Here is a 13,609-nt window from a genome sequence, read left to right as displayed (position 1 = left end):
AAGAAAGATTCATTTCACACATTTTATATAGCTCTATAAAAAATATTTACAGAAATACCTTGAAGGTTTTTTCCCCTCTGCTACTAAGCCTTCCTTATCCATATGACTGTGTGTGTGTGTGTGTGTGTGTGTGTGTGTGTGTGTCTGTGTGTGTGTGTGTCTGTGTGTGGAGGCGGGACACTTGTGTGATTACATACACAATAGCAAAAAGTCAACTTTTATTTCAGATCCTATTCTGGCCTTTTAATAAGGACTCCCATGCTCTCAGAATCACTGATTATATTACACGTGAAAGAGCAGGGTGGGAACACAAAGCCATCCCTCTAAGAAATGAGCAGATCAGCATTAACTGTCCCAATCATTTACATTTTTATCTTTCTGCATATTATAAATTAAGGTGATATAATTAAGGCAAATAGAACAATGGTCACTAGACTAGACCTTAATTTTCATGTGTGCTTCAAAGTCCTCTTCACACACACACCCCCCGACCAACCACTGGTGCTTCTTGCATAAAATGATTTCATTTTCAGTTTTTCAGAATTTAATCCCACTTACACCATGAACATCATAATTTGGAAAAAAAAAACTTAATATGGCTAGAAAAAGCTGAGAGAGAAGGAGACAACTAATTTCAACAGAAATTTGAGTAATGTCAAAAAATATGTTAAAGGAATTCTATACAATGAAAGTAAGATAGAAGACAGAAGAGGTAGAATTTTGGTTGCCCAGACTTCAAATAGTGGGAACTGAGGAAAACAGGGGGAAGGAGAATTTTGTTATAATTCGGCACCTTTTCCCATCAGCAGGGGGAGTTGTTAGGACATGGTCTGCACCGCCTTTCCGAGTGAGTACAGGGCTGGCAGTGGAAGCGTCTCATCACAGGCTGGCATCTCTGGACACTTATTCAGACGCCAGTGAAAAATCTTTTATCTCAGAGCCCGCTTTGATCTTTAAAAAGGGCTGCCGCGCACTGAGAATAAACTTACTATTTTATAATGAAAATAACTGGGTGCCTGCCATGAAGCCAGAAGACTCAGAGAAGAGCGAATCGGTATTAATATTTTCTATCATTTAGTATTTCAAAGTTGTGTTACAAATCAAGGCAAATACTTCATTTGCAGATGAGAAACTGAGGCAAAGCAACAATGACTGGACTAGACCTTAGTGTTTACGTTAGCTTCAAATCCTAGAGTCTTCATGGCTGCATTCAACAAAACTTTACTGAATGATCTACTATGGCATCCACTGTGTTGCGGGTATATTAAGACCAGTAAGACTCTGGCCTGCCTTGGTGGAGCCTGCAGTTTTGGGGCGGGGTGGAGGGGAGTGGCTTGGTCATAAGTAAGCCAGCTGGACAAGACCTTTGACGGAAATATGCACAGGATGTGGTGATGGTCCCAAGGAGGAGCTCCTGGCCCAGGCCAAGGGTTAGGGGAGGATTCCTGGAGAAGGCAGCCCCAGATCTGGTCCTGAAAGACATGCAGGACTAGCCTGGAAAGGGAGGGGCGTGACGCATGGAGGGTGTAGCGATATGGCGTGAACAAAAGGGAGTGCAGCCTAGGGAAGTGGATGCCAGGCTTGGTTTGCGTGTTGCAGGCTCAGCCCTGATCCCAATAAATCGCTTCTCTGAGTTCTATGTCAGTTTGTCTGAAAGAAACCGAGAGCTACCCTTTTACTAACTTCAGCAACTCTGTGTTTCGTTAATTCTGAGTTTTTCCTGAGAGCAATCCTCACTTCATTGGTATGCAGAGGTTATGTTGTGCAGGGGTTCTCAACCGTGGCACACGTGACATTTTGAGCCGGATAATTCTTTGTTGTTGGAGGCTGGGCTGTACACTGTAGAATGTTTAGTAGCATCTCTGGCCTCTGTCCACTAGATGCCAGTAGCACCATCCAGTTGTGACAACTAGAAATACTTCCAGACACGGCCAAATGCCTCTTGGCGGGCAAAACCACCCCTAAGCACTGCATTGCAGGATTTGAGAAGCAGTGCATGAATGGATTTCATGTAAGTTACGCTTGGAGTGATGGCACCCCCCCGTCCCCCCACCCGCCTTGAGCACGACACATGTGCTTGGGTTATGCTTCTCGTCATGGTGATGTATTTGCTCTCTCCACCCACGCTCGTCTGCTCTCCTAAGGAATGGCAGCCCCTTGGGTGAAGGGTTCAGAAAGTAGTATGACAACCACACACAGCAAAACTAGCTGGTCGTCAGGGAGGGCACTGGGCCTCTGCCTGCTGAGGCTGTACATGGGGAACCCCAGAAATCCTCCTCTTCTCACCTCGGTTACAGCTTGGATGGATGCACCATGTTTCAGAAGGAGTTCCATTACTTTAATTCGATTCTTCTTGCAGGCAATATGGAGAGGGGTAAAGCCATTCTGCAAGGGAAAAAGACACAGACCTATTGGATTACGTTCCGTTGAGATCTACTTCCACTGCGTATGGTAAAATATTTTTGCAAAAGTGACGTTGTGTAAAGATTTGGAAATGAGCGGCAACAACGAGGGGTTAAACCGAATACAGATTCTTCTCTGGAAGCACAGGTAGTCTACCTGCTCCCAGGAACCCAAGGTGCCCTGCTAATCACGAACAGGAAGCAAATTTTTGTCAGAATCTCCTGGTAGTTAAGGCAAAATGGTCATGCGTCTTCTTAGACTACTTTATTCTGGAATTTATTTTCCAAATATGTCCCTCCCCTACCTCATTTCAAACACAGACTAAAAACACCTGGGCCAAAATGTGTCCTCACAGCCAAAACTTCACCACTGCCCATTGTGACTTCTCTGCTGCATTTAAAAACAACTTCAAGACCTGTTCTGAAATGTTTTTATTTCTTCCAAGTTTTAAGATTCAAGTAGGTGCTTACTCCAAGGAAGCAGAAAGTTAAACAACCCAACATTAGTTGGATCATTTGGTTTAATGTTTAATCTAATAAAAGAACCTGCTTTGTAAACAAATTACTTACCAAACTGTACTGCCCGCTAAGTGAGACAGACCATGGAGCATATTTTTGTCGCCACAGAGAACTACAGACTATCAGGGCCCAGCATGCAAGCTTAGGTCAAAGTCACCGCGAGTGCTTCTATGGAGGTTTTGAGACCATTTACCAGGCCATAGTCCATCCGGGGGTGACTGTCTACAACCCCCAGAGCCTCCTAATGTTGTGAAATCTTCAGTCAGAGGAAAACGAGGATGAGAGCCCACACCCTGTTGTAAGGCTCTTTTTCTTGTGTGGAAAAATAAGTCATGACTGCTCATTTCTTTTCCTCCCTTCTCAGAATTCAAAGATTATGTTTGATATCTTGAGCCAGTCAACAGCTCTTAAAATGCTGCTCCAGGAAAAGCATTTAGAATTACGATGGTGATGGAGCTGCCTGGGGTCTGGAGGGCTCCTCTCTGCCCATCCTTTCCTGCCCACTCCAAATCTCAGGGCCCACAGAGTGCCAGAGGTGACCATATGAGCCGCAAGGGAGCAGAGACCCTTCCTAAAATGGTTGATCAGATGACAGCCTTTACCGCAAAATTGCTAGTAAACGCACACGTTTTCCCTGGCACTTGGTGACATATTTTTTTCCTAAACATGAGTGCTTCTTCTGAACTAAATTTAAACAGCTTACTAACTTGGGACCATTTATTTTTCTAAAGACAACAAACACCATCTCCTTGTGAAAACCACACTAGATAGCAAAGCTCAAGGTTAAAGCAGCATGTCATTCTAGGAGTTAAGACTACAAACTAGACCAAATTTTTCATTCGCATCTTGAGGAAACAATGACAGGTGATATTTCATTACCTTACATGTTTAACATCCTCACGTCGGATTTCTGCTCACAAATTCCTAGACCTTTCATGTTTAAGATGAAGTTTTCTAATCATTCTGCCTCGTATTTTTAGATCTCACAAAAAACTTTTAATTCACAGTTATCACTTTACCTACCAGAAGATAAGTTGACCAGCTCAGTCCTCTTGTACTTGTACGGTCTTTGGGTTTATTTACGTAAGAGAATCACGAGTGTGACCATAAAGAAGTTAATGATTTAGCCTCACCAGTCTTGCTTATGTTGGAAATAGAAGGGTTAACAGATTTTCCAGAAGGTCATTTGAAGGTTGACAAGAAGTACACTTTACTTAACTAGACCTTCCATTTTCACCTCTTGAAAAGGAACCCCTTTACATGCAGGGGTAACATGTGGTCAGCAAGACAACACAGGCTGGACCTGTGAGCTAAGCTACTCACCAGGGCTTTGGCGTTGGGGTTAGCTTTCTTGTCCAAGAGAACCTTGGCGACCTTGTAATGGCCACAGTGGGCCGCCACGTGCAGGGCAGTCAGGTAGTCATTGGTGACGTCGTCCACAGGCACGTTATGCTGGAGGAGAAGTTGCACGCAGTTTAAATGATCCCCCTGTGTAGCCATGTGCAGTGGAGACAATCCATTCTGGAACACAGAAGACAAGCGGAGTTTATTGTTTTACCTTTACAAATGTGAATGTGCCCAACACAAAACACAGTACGAATGTGAACAGATGAAAACCCTAGATTTGCACACGGAAATACCTTCTCTTTTTAAAAGGTTTTGTGGCCACTGTTTTGAACTGCAGCTACTTTCCAAACCAGTCCTCCTACTTCTTATATCAATCAAAATTAAAATTTTCAACGATAATTTCTTTTTCTGATTTAAAAAAATAGTGTGAATTGCACTAAGGTCCACTATTGATTGCACTTCCAGTGAATTTGAATTCTTAATATTTAAGACTGAAAATTGGAAATCAACTGTACTTCAATAAAAAAAGTACTGATAACAACAGAAGACTGAAAAGGATAAAATAAAGGCAGAAACAGAATGGTATTCACTAGACTGGTTTTTATTTTGTGCTCCTGTGTTATTAATGCTTGATATTGAATATTATATTGATCAATTTTTAGAAAAAAGATCTGAATACAACACATTTCATCTCACGTCAATGTAGAAAGGAAAACTTTGCCCTTTTCCATCAATCTGGTGCCCCCATGTGTCTATGGCGAGGAAAGGCAAGACTGTGACGAACTCATTAACTAATTAATGCTTGCCTCAGTTTAAATCAATTGGGTTCAATGACAGGTCATCATATGCAATACGGATAAGTAAAAAATTCATTTAGAGAGCTGAGAGAAGGCATGAGAGGGGTCAAAGGTAACTAAAACTGTTAAAAAGATTGGAGTGACATTTAGCATTCAACACACGTTTTCTAATGAAGGCAAAAACAAGGTATTAAGATATCAGTCTTTCCAGGCACGCTTCCTTTAAATATGGAGACAAAGTGTTGGAGCCTGGGAAGTTCCTAGAGAATCCAGTTATCAAGAGAGGCTCTAGTAATTACTGTAACCTAGTTTAACCTACGTGGGAGGGAAAAGTGACGGTAAATTCAGTTTCCAAAAGAATCACCATCACTGAACTTTGAAAATAATGATATACTAAATATGCACCAATGAACTAGGTATTTCTGAATCCTCCGGGCCAAGTTAAATTCCCCTCATTTATCTGAATGACATAAAACAAGAGTTCAAGGGGGAAAAAAAGCAAGCCTTCCTCTGGCCACTCTCATGGCATCATTCACTCACCATGTCATGTATTTCAGCTATTTTTGTCTCCTGAAAGCAGGAGGCTCATGGGTTATAATTTCCCCATATTGCCCAGCAGAGAGCCTTGTATATATAGAAAGAGCTCCATAAATAATTATGTAAATTTAAAGCCTTCACACACTGCCAGTCAAGCAGAATATTTCTGCCTAAAAAATTCCACTCCAACATTTTGAACCAAAGTAGAAACTAAGGTGCAACAAAGGAGGGGAACATTTCTCATTTGAGATACTGCCACCCACAAGCATATGCACTTGTTTATTTCCTGCCAAAACATTCCTCCGCTTTATGTTTTGATACAGTCTTAGAGGAAAACACGAAGTAAACAAAGAAACAAAATGTGAGAGAACAAATGACTTACTGGAGAGTAGAAATGGGAGGCTGTGTCAATAAAAGAAGGAAATTCTCGAATGATACACAAAACAACCACATATGAGTGGGTAACTTATAGGTCACTGGGGAAGGACCAGAAGAAAGGAAAGATCATCTGCCACGTGGAGAGGGGTCATACTATGTATGGCATTGTCATCAAGCTAAAAACATGGATCCAGTGTGATGGTTTTTCTTAGCTCAGAAAGATGAAAGTCTTGAAGAATTAGACAGACGGTCTTAAAGTTCGGAATGCCTTCATTCGCTTACTATTCACTCAACAAATATTTGGTGAAGGTCTCCTATGTGCCAGGTGCTGATTTAGGTCCTTGGGGTACTGCACTGAATAAGACAAAGTTCTTGTTTTCATTTCACTGAAGAAAGAGACAGCAAACAGGTAAAGAAACTAAGAAGGCCTCTCTGAGAAGACGACATTTGAGTTGAGAAATGTGTGAAGACTGCAGAGCTCTGGGACAGACTGAGAGAGGTCACTCTGAGGGAATGGGAAATGGGAACAGACTTGGTGTATTCTAGGAAGTGAAAGAAGGCTGCTTGGCTAGAAGAAGGTAAGGACCAGAAGGAGAGATGAGGCAGAGAGGTGGTCAGATTCTGGTAAGGAGTTCTCAGTGCAGTGGGCGGGGCAACTTCCAGATAAACATGGTAGACGTGACATGCGTGTTTATCCATCCTTTCACAAACTCCACTAAAAAACATGAACAGAAGTGAAAAGGTAAAACCCACAGGGCATGCACACCCACACACTCACACAACATGGCAAAGGAAACAAAAACAGATGTGTGATGTCTATAAACTTTGTAATACGAGAAAAGATTTTAAGTGTTACCTCAGCCAGCAGAGAGGAAAAGGCTGACACCTAAGTGCTTGTTGAGGGGTATAATCCGTGGTGTGCTGGTAAATGTTTCACAATAGCTCTTTGAAGAAGAACAGCCCTGAGATAGGGCATTTGCCAATTTCCAAGGTGTAAAGACCTCTATGCTATGACCGATTTCAAGCTATCGACATGATGTTACTGAATATGGAACTGGAAAGAGATGTACCCAACAGGCTCCAGTATACCACGGGGTAAAATAAAGACAAAGGATTTACCTCTCAAATGCCCAAAAGGCAGACAATATGGAAACATAGTACCTGGGAGGATAAAGATGAGGCTTGGGGCCAAAAGCAGGATTGGTTTAGCTGCCTATGGAGTGGTCAGGTCTCCAAGCCCTTCCAACCCAGCAAAGCCAGATGACTGCCCCCTCATACCTTGCAGGAAACCAGGAATTTAAATTTCTGGAGATTCTGGATGTGGAGGCTGGGGCAGAGTGGAGGGCAGTGGTTAGCCTCTGGACTGAGAACAGGTGTTCACAGAAGAAGGAAGGACAGCATAGGTGTTAAGAGTATGATCTCTAGAGTGAGACTGCCTGGGTTCAAATCCTTGGTCTACCACTAGCTGAGACATCTCGAGAAAGTTACTTTCTCTCTTTGGGTCTCAGTTTCCTCATCTATAAAAAGGGCATAATAGTAGAACCAGTACCTCATTGAGTTGTTGTCGGGAGTAACTGGGTTAATATATGTAAAGTGCTTAGAGCCTGGTATGTAGTAAATGTAACAACAACTATGTAAATGTTGTTATCATTGTTATGATTAAGGTATGCATAGAGGACCAGGAGAATGACAGCTCCTTTTCCTTTTTCTTACTCAGTGTATTCGGCAAAAGGTTAGAGGACTCATCCCTCAAAAAAACCGAACCTTCCAGAGAAAAGGGCAATTTATCCTGACGTTAGGGACCCCTCCAACCCACCACCACCTGATACACCTGAGAGAAGCCCTGCCCACACTCTCACGGAGCTTCCACTCAAAGGCTTGACACGGTCAGGTACAGACATTCGTGGGCAACCCCCATCATGAAAAAGAGAGCCAAAGCCAACAAAGAGAAAAAAGGAAATCTGAGGAGTTAGGGACAGATGAGAGGCAGAAAGAATTTTAAAGAAATGTCACCTTGAATGTTCTCCAAAAGACAGCAGAATGTATAGCATCCATAAAACAAGAACTGGATGCTTTAAGAAAAGAAGCTCTCAGAGGACAAGAAGATGTTCTTGCATATTAAAAGCATCAAAGAAAAAAGTCAAGGAGATTTCTCAGGAAAAAAAGCCAAACAGAGACTGAGATGAACACTAGGAGAAGAATGACGAGACAATGATTTGCTTTTTAATTGTGCCTGTACTGCTCTGATAAAATAAAAATTAATTTTAAAGAGGACGACGGGAATTACTTGGAGACTTTTTAGGCAGGAGGTGGACATGATTTGGTTGACAGTTTATATGGCCACTCTGACTGCAAAATGGGAACTGGATTGGAAAGGAGCAGGTGAGGAAGTGGGGGACCAGCGAGGAAGTGATTACGATGGTTCAGGAAGATGATGTAGCTCAAAGATAGCAGTGGGATGGAGAGAAGATAGATACGGACTATGTGAAAGGAAAAACAACAAATAGAATGGTTCAGATGAGAAGCACTCAAAAGTCCAAGATGTCATCAGGTGCAATGAAAAATAGTGGCTGCTTAATTCTGTTGGATAATATCTCCAGCAGCTCACCAATCTAAACCCTGCATTTCAAATGAGTGATGGAATTGTTCAGACCAACTTGACCCTGTCCATCTTCACTAGAGTTGTTGAGTAAACACCGACCAGAGTACAAACAGGAGTAATATGTTCTTTTGGGTTTTTTTTTGGTTAACGTTTAGAAATTAGGGCTCTTTATAAAGCTTAACATAGCTTCAAAAAATCACTGGTTTGATTTATAAAAACAGTAATGACTCTGAGGTAGTTTTTATATGTCCCGAAATTTATTTACAAATATTCTCTCTTTCAAATACTGTCAAATGGTTTTACCATTTAAAAATCCAGAAGACACTTAGTAAAACATTATTTCTTTTCAGGCCATCACCATGCATTCCCTTCAGATATGTCAACTTTTCCAAAGGCCCAAGCAAGGTATAGTCTTTCCAAAGTTTCCAGTCTTTTTCAGTTAAATGATATCTTGGCCTTTTTAATAGTCTGTGAACTCTCCAGAAATAAACTGAGGGGCTGGAGAAAGTGCACCAGCACCCAGACTTTAGACTGTAGATCTTGCAGTCTTTTTTTCCCCAACAAGCAATCATTCCTGAGCTATGAAAATTTCATAGAATAAAAGCAAGCAGTAAGTGTTCCTGAAACAAAACAGAATAAAAACAAAAGCAACACACACGCAAATGACCTGGTGATAGAGGGCATGCATCTGAAGGCCTCATAAACCCAAACTTAATCTTGAGGGTCACCAAAGATTGGGTGCACAGAGCCACGCTAATTGCTAAATTCAAACTACGGCATTTTCTATGTGATTGAAAGGCTGGGTGAAATAACCGGTCAGGGGATTCAAAGCTAAATACAGTGTGATGACCGAACACCTGGGGAGAAATTACCTTGGTTTTTGAGAGAATGGGGGCAGCTCTATCAAGCAGCATCTCCACCACCTGCTCATGGCCACTCCTCGCTCCACAGTGCAGTGGCGTCAGCCCATCCTACCAAACAAGGCAACATCTTCAATTACAGTTGACGGGAAATTCTATAAATGAGTGCATTCGGTCAAGATTCGGCGCGGCATCCAACGTGCTGTGGACCAGCGAGCTTCAAACATTTACGCATGTATCTCATAAAACAATTTTATACTTTCAACTAGAGGGCAGAATTTTTCATAAGTTTAAGTAGTTGCCAAGTGTGTGATTCCACACAAAACTGACATTTAAAAATATAACTGTTCCACTACTCTTTTGACTATCCAATGGAATCTAAACACTATAAGTAATTTGATAGCCACCATTTTAAAAAATACACAAATCTTTAAAATAGGAATTGGTAACAGAAATTTTACATTGGTCCTTTTTGCTCCTGCATGTCTATTTCCATTCCACTTCCCCCATATAATTTTATCTTCATGTAATATAATTTTATGCTTGAGTGTTTTTTATTGATTACGGTATCATATTTCCCTGCTGCAAAAATACATAAATTTACTTTTTAAAAAGGTTTAAAGATTTCCTGAGAACATAAGGCTTTATTTAAGTATCAAAAATAAATCTCCTGATTGGCATTATAATTATTCAAACACAATGGATCAAAACAGCAAAAATACATTACATATTTTATGATTATTAAGCAAGAGTAACAATTTATTAAAAATTCCTCTCTGAATGAGATGTATTTTTTTCACAACTAGTTCATGGATCTGCTAATGAGTATTATTTATTGCTAAGATGAGACAGGGTTCAGCATCAATACTTCCCTAATTTTTGTTTTTATAAATGCTAGTGCTAAGACATCTTGTCTGCATAAATAAGTAGTTGGACTTCTGTTTTGGTAGTGCCGCTAATTCTCTAAACTCCTGAATTACATGCCAAAAATCACTTAATAAACTTTCATCAAAGATTTCTTCCAATGATCCATCATAAGACATAAGGACCATTAGGTCCTTCCTTTCTGTTGGCTGCAATAGGATTTCTAAGCATTTGATATGCAGAGAATTGCTTATCTAATCACCAGACTCCTGAGTTCTTAATAGGACACCAGTATTTTCAACACTTCCCTTTTCCCCCTCTCCATCTCCCCTTCCCCTCAGAGGTTTTGCACCCTGGGGCCTTGTGGCTTAGGGTTAGAGTCAGGCCTTTCCTTCAGATTAGCGAGACGGGCTATTGTATTAAAACATAGGTGGGATAGGAGAATTAACAGGGAGATGAGGAAGTGGAAATCTATTCACTTAAAACTATCTAAGTGGTTCCAAATCATATGGAGAAGTTTTCACACACCCTGGCTTATGTGTTCCCCAACTTGAAGATTCCTGCTGTTGACACTTAATACCTACCCTAAGGATAGTCACATTTTAAAATACATCAAAAGTTGATTTGATGTATTCAAATCACTTTCTAGATTGTGTGAGCAGATCTTGAAAGTAAGCCTAATTATCCTAATATATAATCAATAAGGTACAATCCTATTTCTAAACTACTAGCTAAATCTCAGTACAATTAAAATTCCTTGAAAAATGAGATTTGAATAGCAAATATGACATGAGCTGGTTTGTATATTTTGAGCATGTTTAAATATTCTACCTTTTATGCTGATTTAAAACATTTGCTCTTCTAAAGCAAAGTTAAGCAATATAACTGTCTTTCAAGTTGGAAACAGCATTTTCTTAATAAAATAGAATAAAATAAAATCTGAGAATAAATTAAAAGTATACCCTGAAGGCCAAACGTCTTCCCAGTAATGTAAAACCTGAAAATATCTGAAGGAGAAATAATGCAATAATCACATCTACCTTGCAACACACAAAAAATTTCACATTCTCTGAATGTGATTGCCTTTTATGAACTAAAAGGTCAACTTTAATTCTCTCATTTTCTCATAAGTAGACTCTATGATATAAGGGGTGACAATATGTACAGGCATTTTCAAACTATGGTCACAGACATAAAATTATTTATCTTTGAAAACTCATTTATCTTTGAAAATGATCTTCCCCCAAGCAAAATCCTACATACTGAATAACAAAGTGTTTGGCTATCTAAGAGTAAAATCTATCTCAACCCCTTAATCCTTTGAAGTACATTGCTCCTTACAGACATATATTTTTGCTGACTTCATCTTTTTAAAAAAGTTTTAGTTACGAAAAACTTCAAACATATTTCAGTCTAAAGTAGACTGTATAGTGTAATGAGCATCTAGGTACCTGGTCGACAGCATCAATAAATGTCACCTTAGGATCCACCCTGATTCATCTATATCTTGACCTCTTCTCCTATCTTATATTGTTTTGAAGCAAATCCAAAACATTCGATCATTGTATTCTCACAACTACCCTTATACGGAAGGTACGATCTTATTTTTGCAAATGAAGACTCTGAGGTTCAAAGAGGTTAAATGACTCATCCAAGGCTGCATGGGCTGAATTCAGAATGAGGCCAGTGCTGACTGCAGGACAAATAAGGCATATCTTGGGAGGAGTTATTAAGACAAAGCCCCTCTGCTCAAAATTTCAGTCACTCAGCGCCTTCTTTTATCTACATTCTGCATCTGCTACCTCTGATCTCTGGTGTTTATTTATTAAAAACTTATAGAATCTGGAGACTCAGCCAGGAAAGGTGACTTTTGTCTGCAGTGTCAGAGCTGTGAAGGGCTTTCCATTCTAGCCACTGCTCCTTTTATCACCTCATTTCAATGATAAAGTCCGCGAGTTCCCCAAGGAAGGCCTCATCGTCCTTGCTCAACTGCAAAGAACTACCTGAAGCATAGCTCTTGCAATTGTAGTTTTACTTGCAGTATTTTAAACATTGATTGCAAATGGCTGACTCCTTTGGATCTTCTGCAAATTTGCTTTGAAACTTTTCAAAGGTGCGTGGCTCTTCAAATAGCCAGAAGCCTGGCAGGAGAGAGCGCTTTCAGCAGGAAGCTGTACAAGATGTCACGACTGTCTGGCTGCACAGACAGTGCCGGCCTGGCTGCCGGGACAGTCACAGGTCAGTGGAAAACTAGTGCCTAGAGTTAATGTAAGATCTTTAATTAGCACCACAGTCTCTACAGTCACGAAGACCGACACGACCAGCTAAACCACAGGGAGCTGGAAAAGGATCTGCCACGTAGTGATTCACGGTTCAGTTAAAAAAAAAAAAAAAAGCAGGCATTGACATGACTTAATATCAATTTTGTGGGGGGGGGGAAGTAAACATTAAAATTTTGAACTAATTTCTCTGGCTTTGAAATAGGTGTGGCTTGTCATTCATGTTCCTGATGGACTGTTCTGATCATGATACCCCTGTGTTCAAAAAGATCTGTCATAACTGTCATTCATTCCTCTGCCAAGTCTAAATTCCTCAGGTTAGCATTCAAAGTCTTCCAGTCAGTCGCTGCGACACTTGACTCTCCCCTAATTCCCTTCTCTTCTACCTCAATTAAACTCTTCGCAGTTCTTGGAGAAAGCCTCTCATGTTCTAGTTTCTCTGCTCTGCACACACTACTTCATGTACCTTGAAGTTCCCTTTCTACTTTTGCCAAGATCCAAATCTTTATCATTTAAAGTACAGTTTTTCTTTGAAGACTTTCCCAAAGCTAGACATAACCATTCTACCATCAGGATTCCCCTCATATTTTATCTGAACCTCTTTGGAGGAACCTAGGACTTTTTACTTGGTATTTTAGTCTTTGTGAGCTTGAATTATCATTCCAATGAGTCTGTTTCTGACGACAAAGTTACTAGCTTAAAAGGGATACTTGAATCTCACAGAGAAGGTAACTCAGTGTCATGTTGGTGAAAGTTGCTTACTAAAAATGACTGAGTGAATGAATGAATGAGTGGGTGAATGAATGGGTTTTTGGGCTAGTCTTTTAAAAACGTTTTCTAGTTAGTTGCTTAATAATTCCTTTCCTTCTTATCCTTTATGTTTAAGACTAGACTGATTTTGTGTGTCAGAAGTGCTATTATAATATCTTATTGTCCCAGAAAAATAAAATTTTCAATAGATAAGTGACTTATAAATTGGAATTACACTGAAGAATACGACTCAGTCCTCTTAGCATTAAGAATA

General features: G+C 40.3%; 1 protein-coding gene across 4 annotated transcripts in view; it reads right to left on the bottom strand.

The window, feature by feature from the left end:
• The window catches only part of ANK3 (ankyrin 3), a 686,669-nt gene that overhangs the window by 158,597 nt on the left and 514,463 nt on the right, over positions 1–13,609 (bottom strand). For all 4 annotated transcript variants that reach the window (XM_036828058.1, XM_036828063.1, XM_036828060.1 and 1 more), the window contains 3 exons: positions 9,455–9,553; positions 4,245–4,442; positions 2,287–2,385 (listed from right to left, as the gene is read on the bottom strand). In XM_036828058.1, coding sequence (XP_036683953.1) covers positions 2,287–2,385; positions 4,245–4,442; positions 9,455–9,553 — 396 coding nt within the window. The remainder of the gene's footprint in view (positions 1–2,286; positions 2,386–4,244; positions 4,443–9,454; positions 9,554–13,609) is intronic.

This window comes from Balaenoptera musculus, chromosome 16 (genome assembly GCF_009873245.2).
Source record: "Balaenoptera musculus isolate JJ_BM4_2016_0621 chromosome 16, mBalMus1.pri.v3, whole genome shotgun sequence".
In the NCBI taxonomy this organism is placed as follows: Eukaryota; Metazoa; Chordata; class Mammalia; order Artiodactyla; family Balaenopteridae; genus Balaenoptera; species Balaenoptera musculus.
The sequence above is the reverse complement of the archived record's forward strand: the minus strand, read 5'-3'. Positions and strand labels throughout refer to the sequence as shown.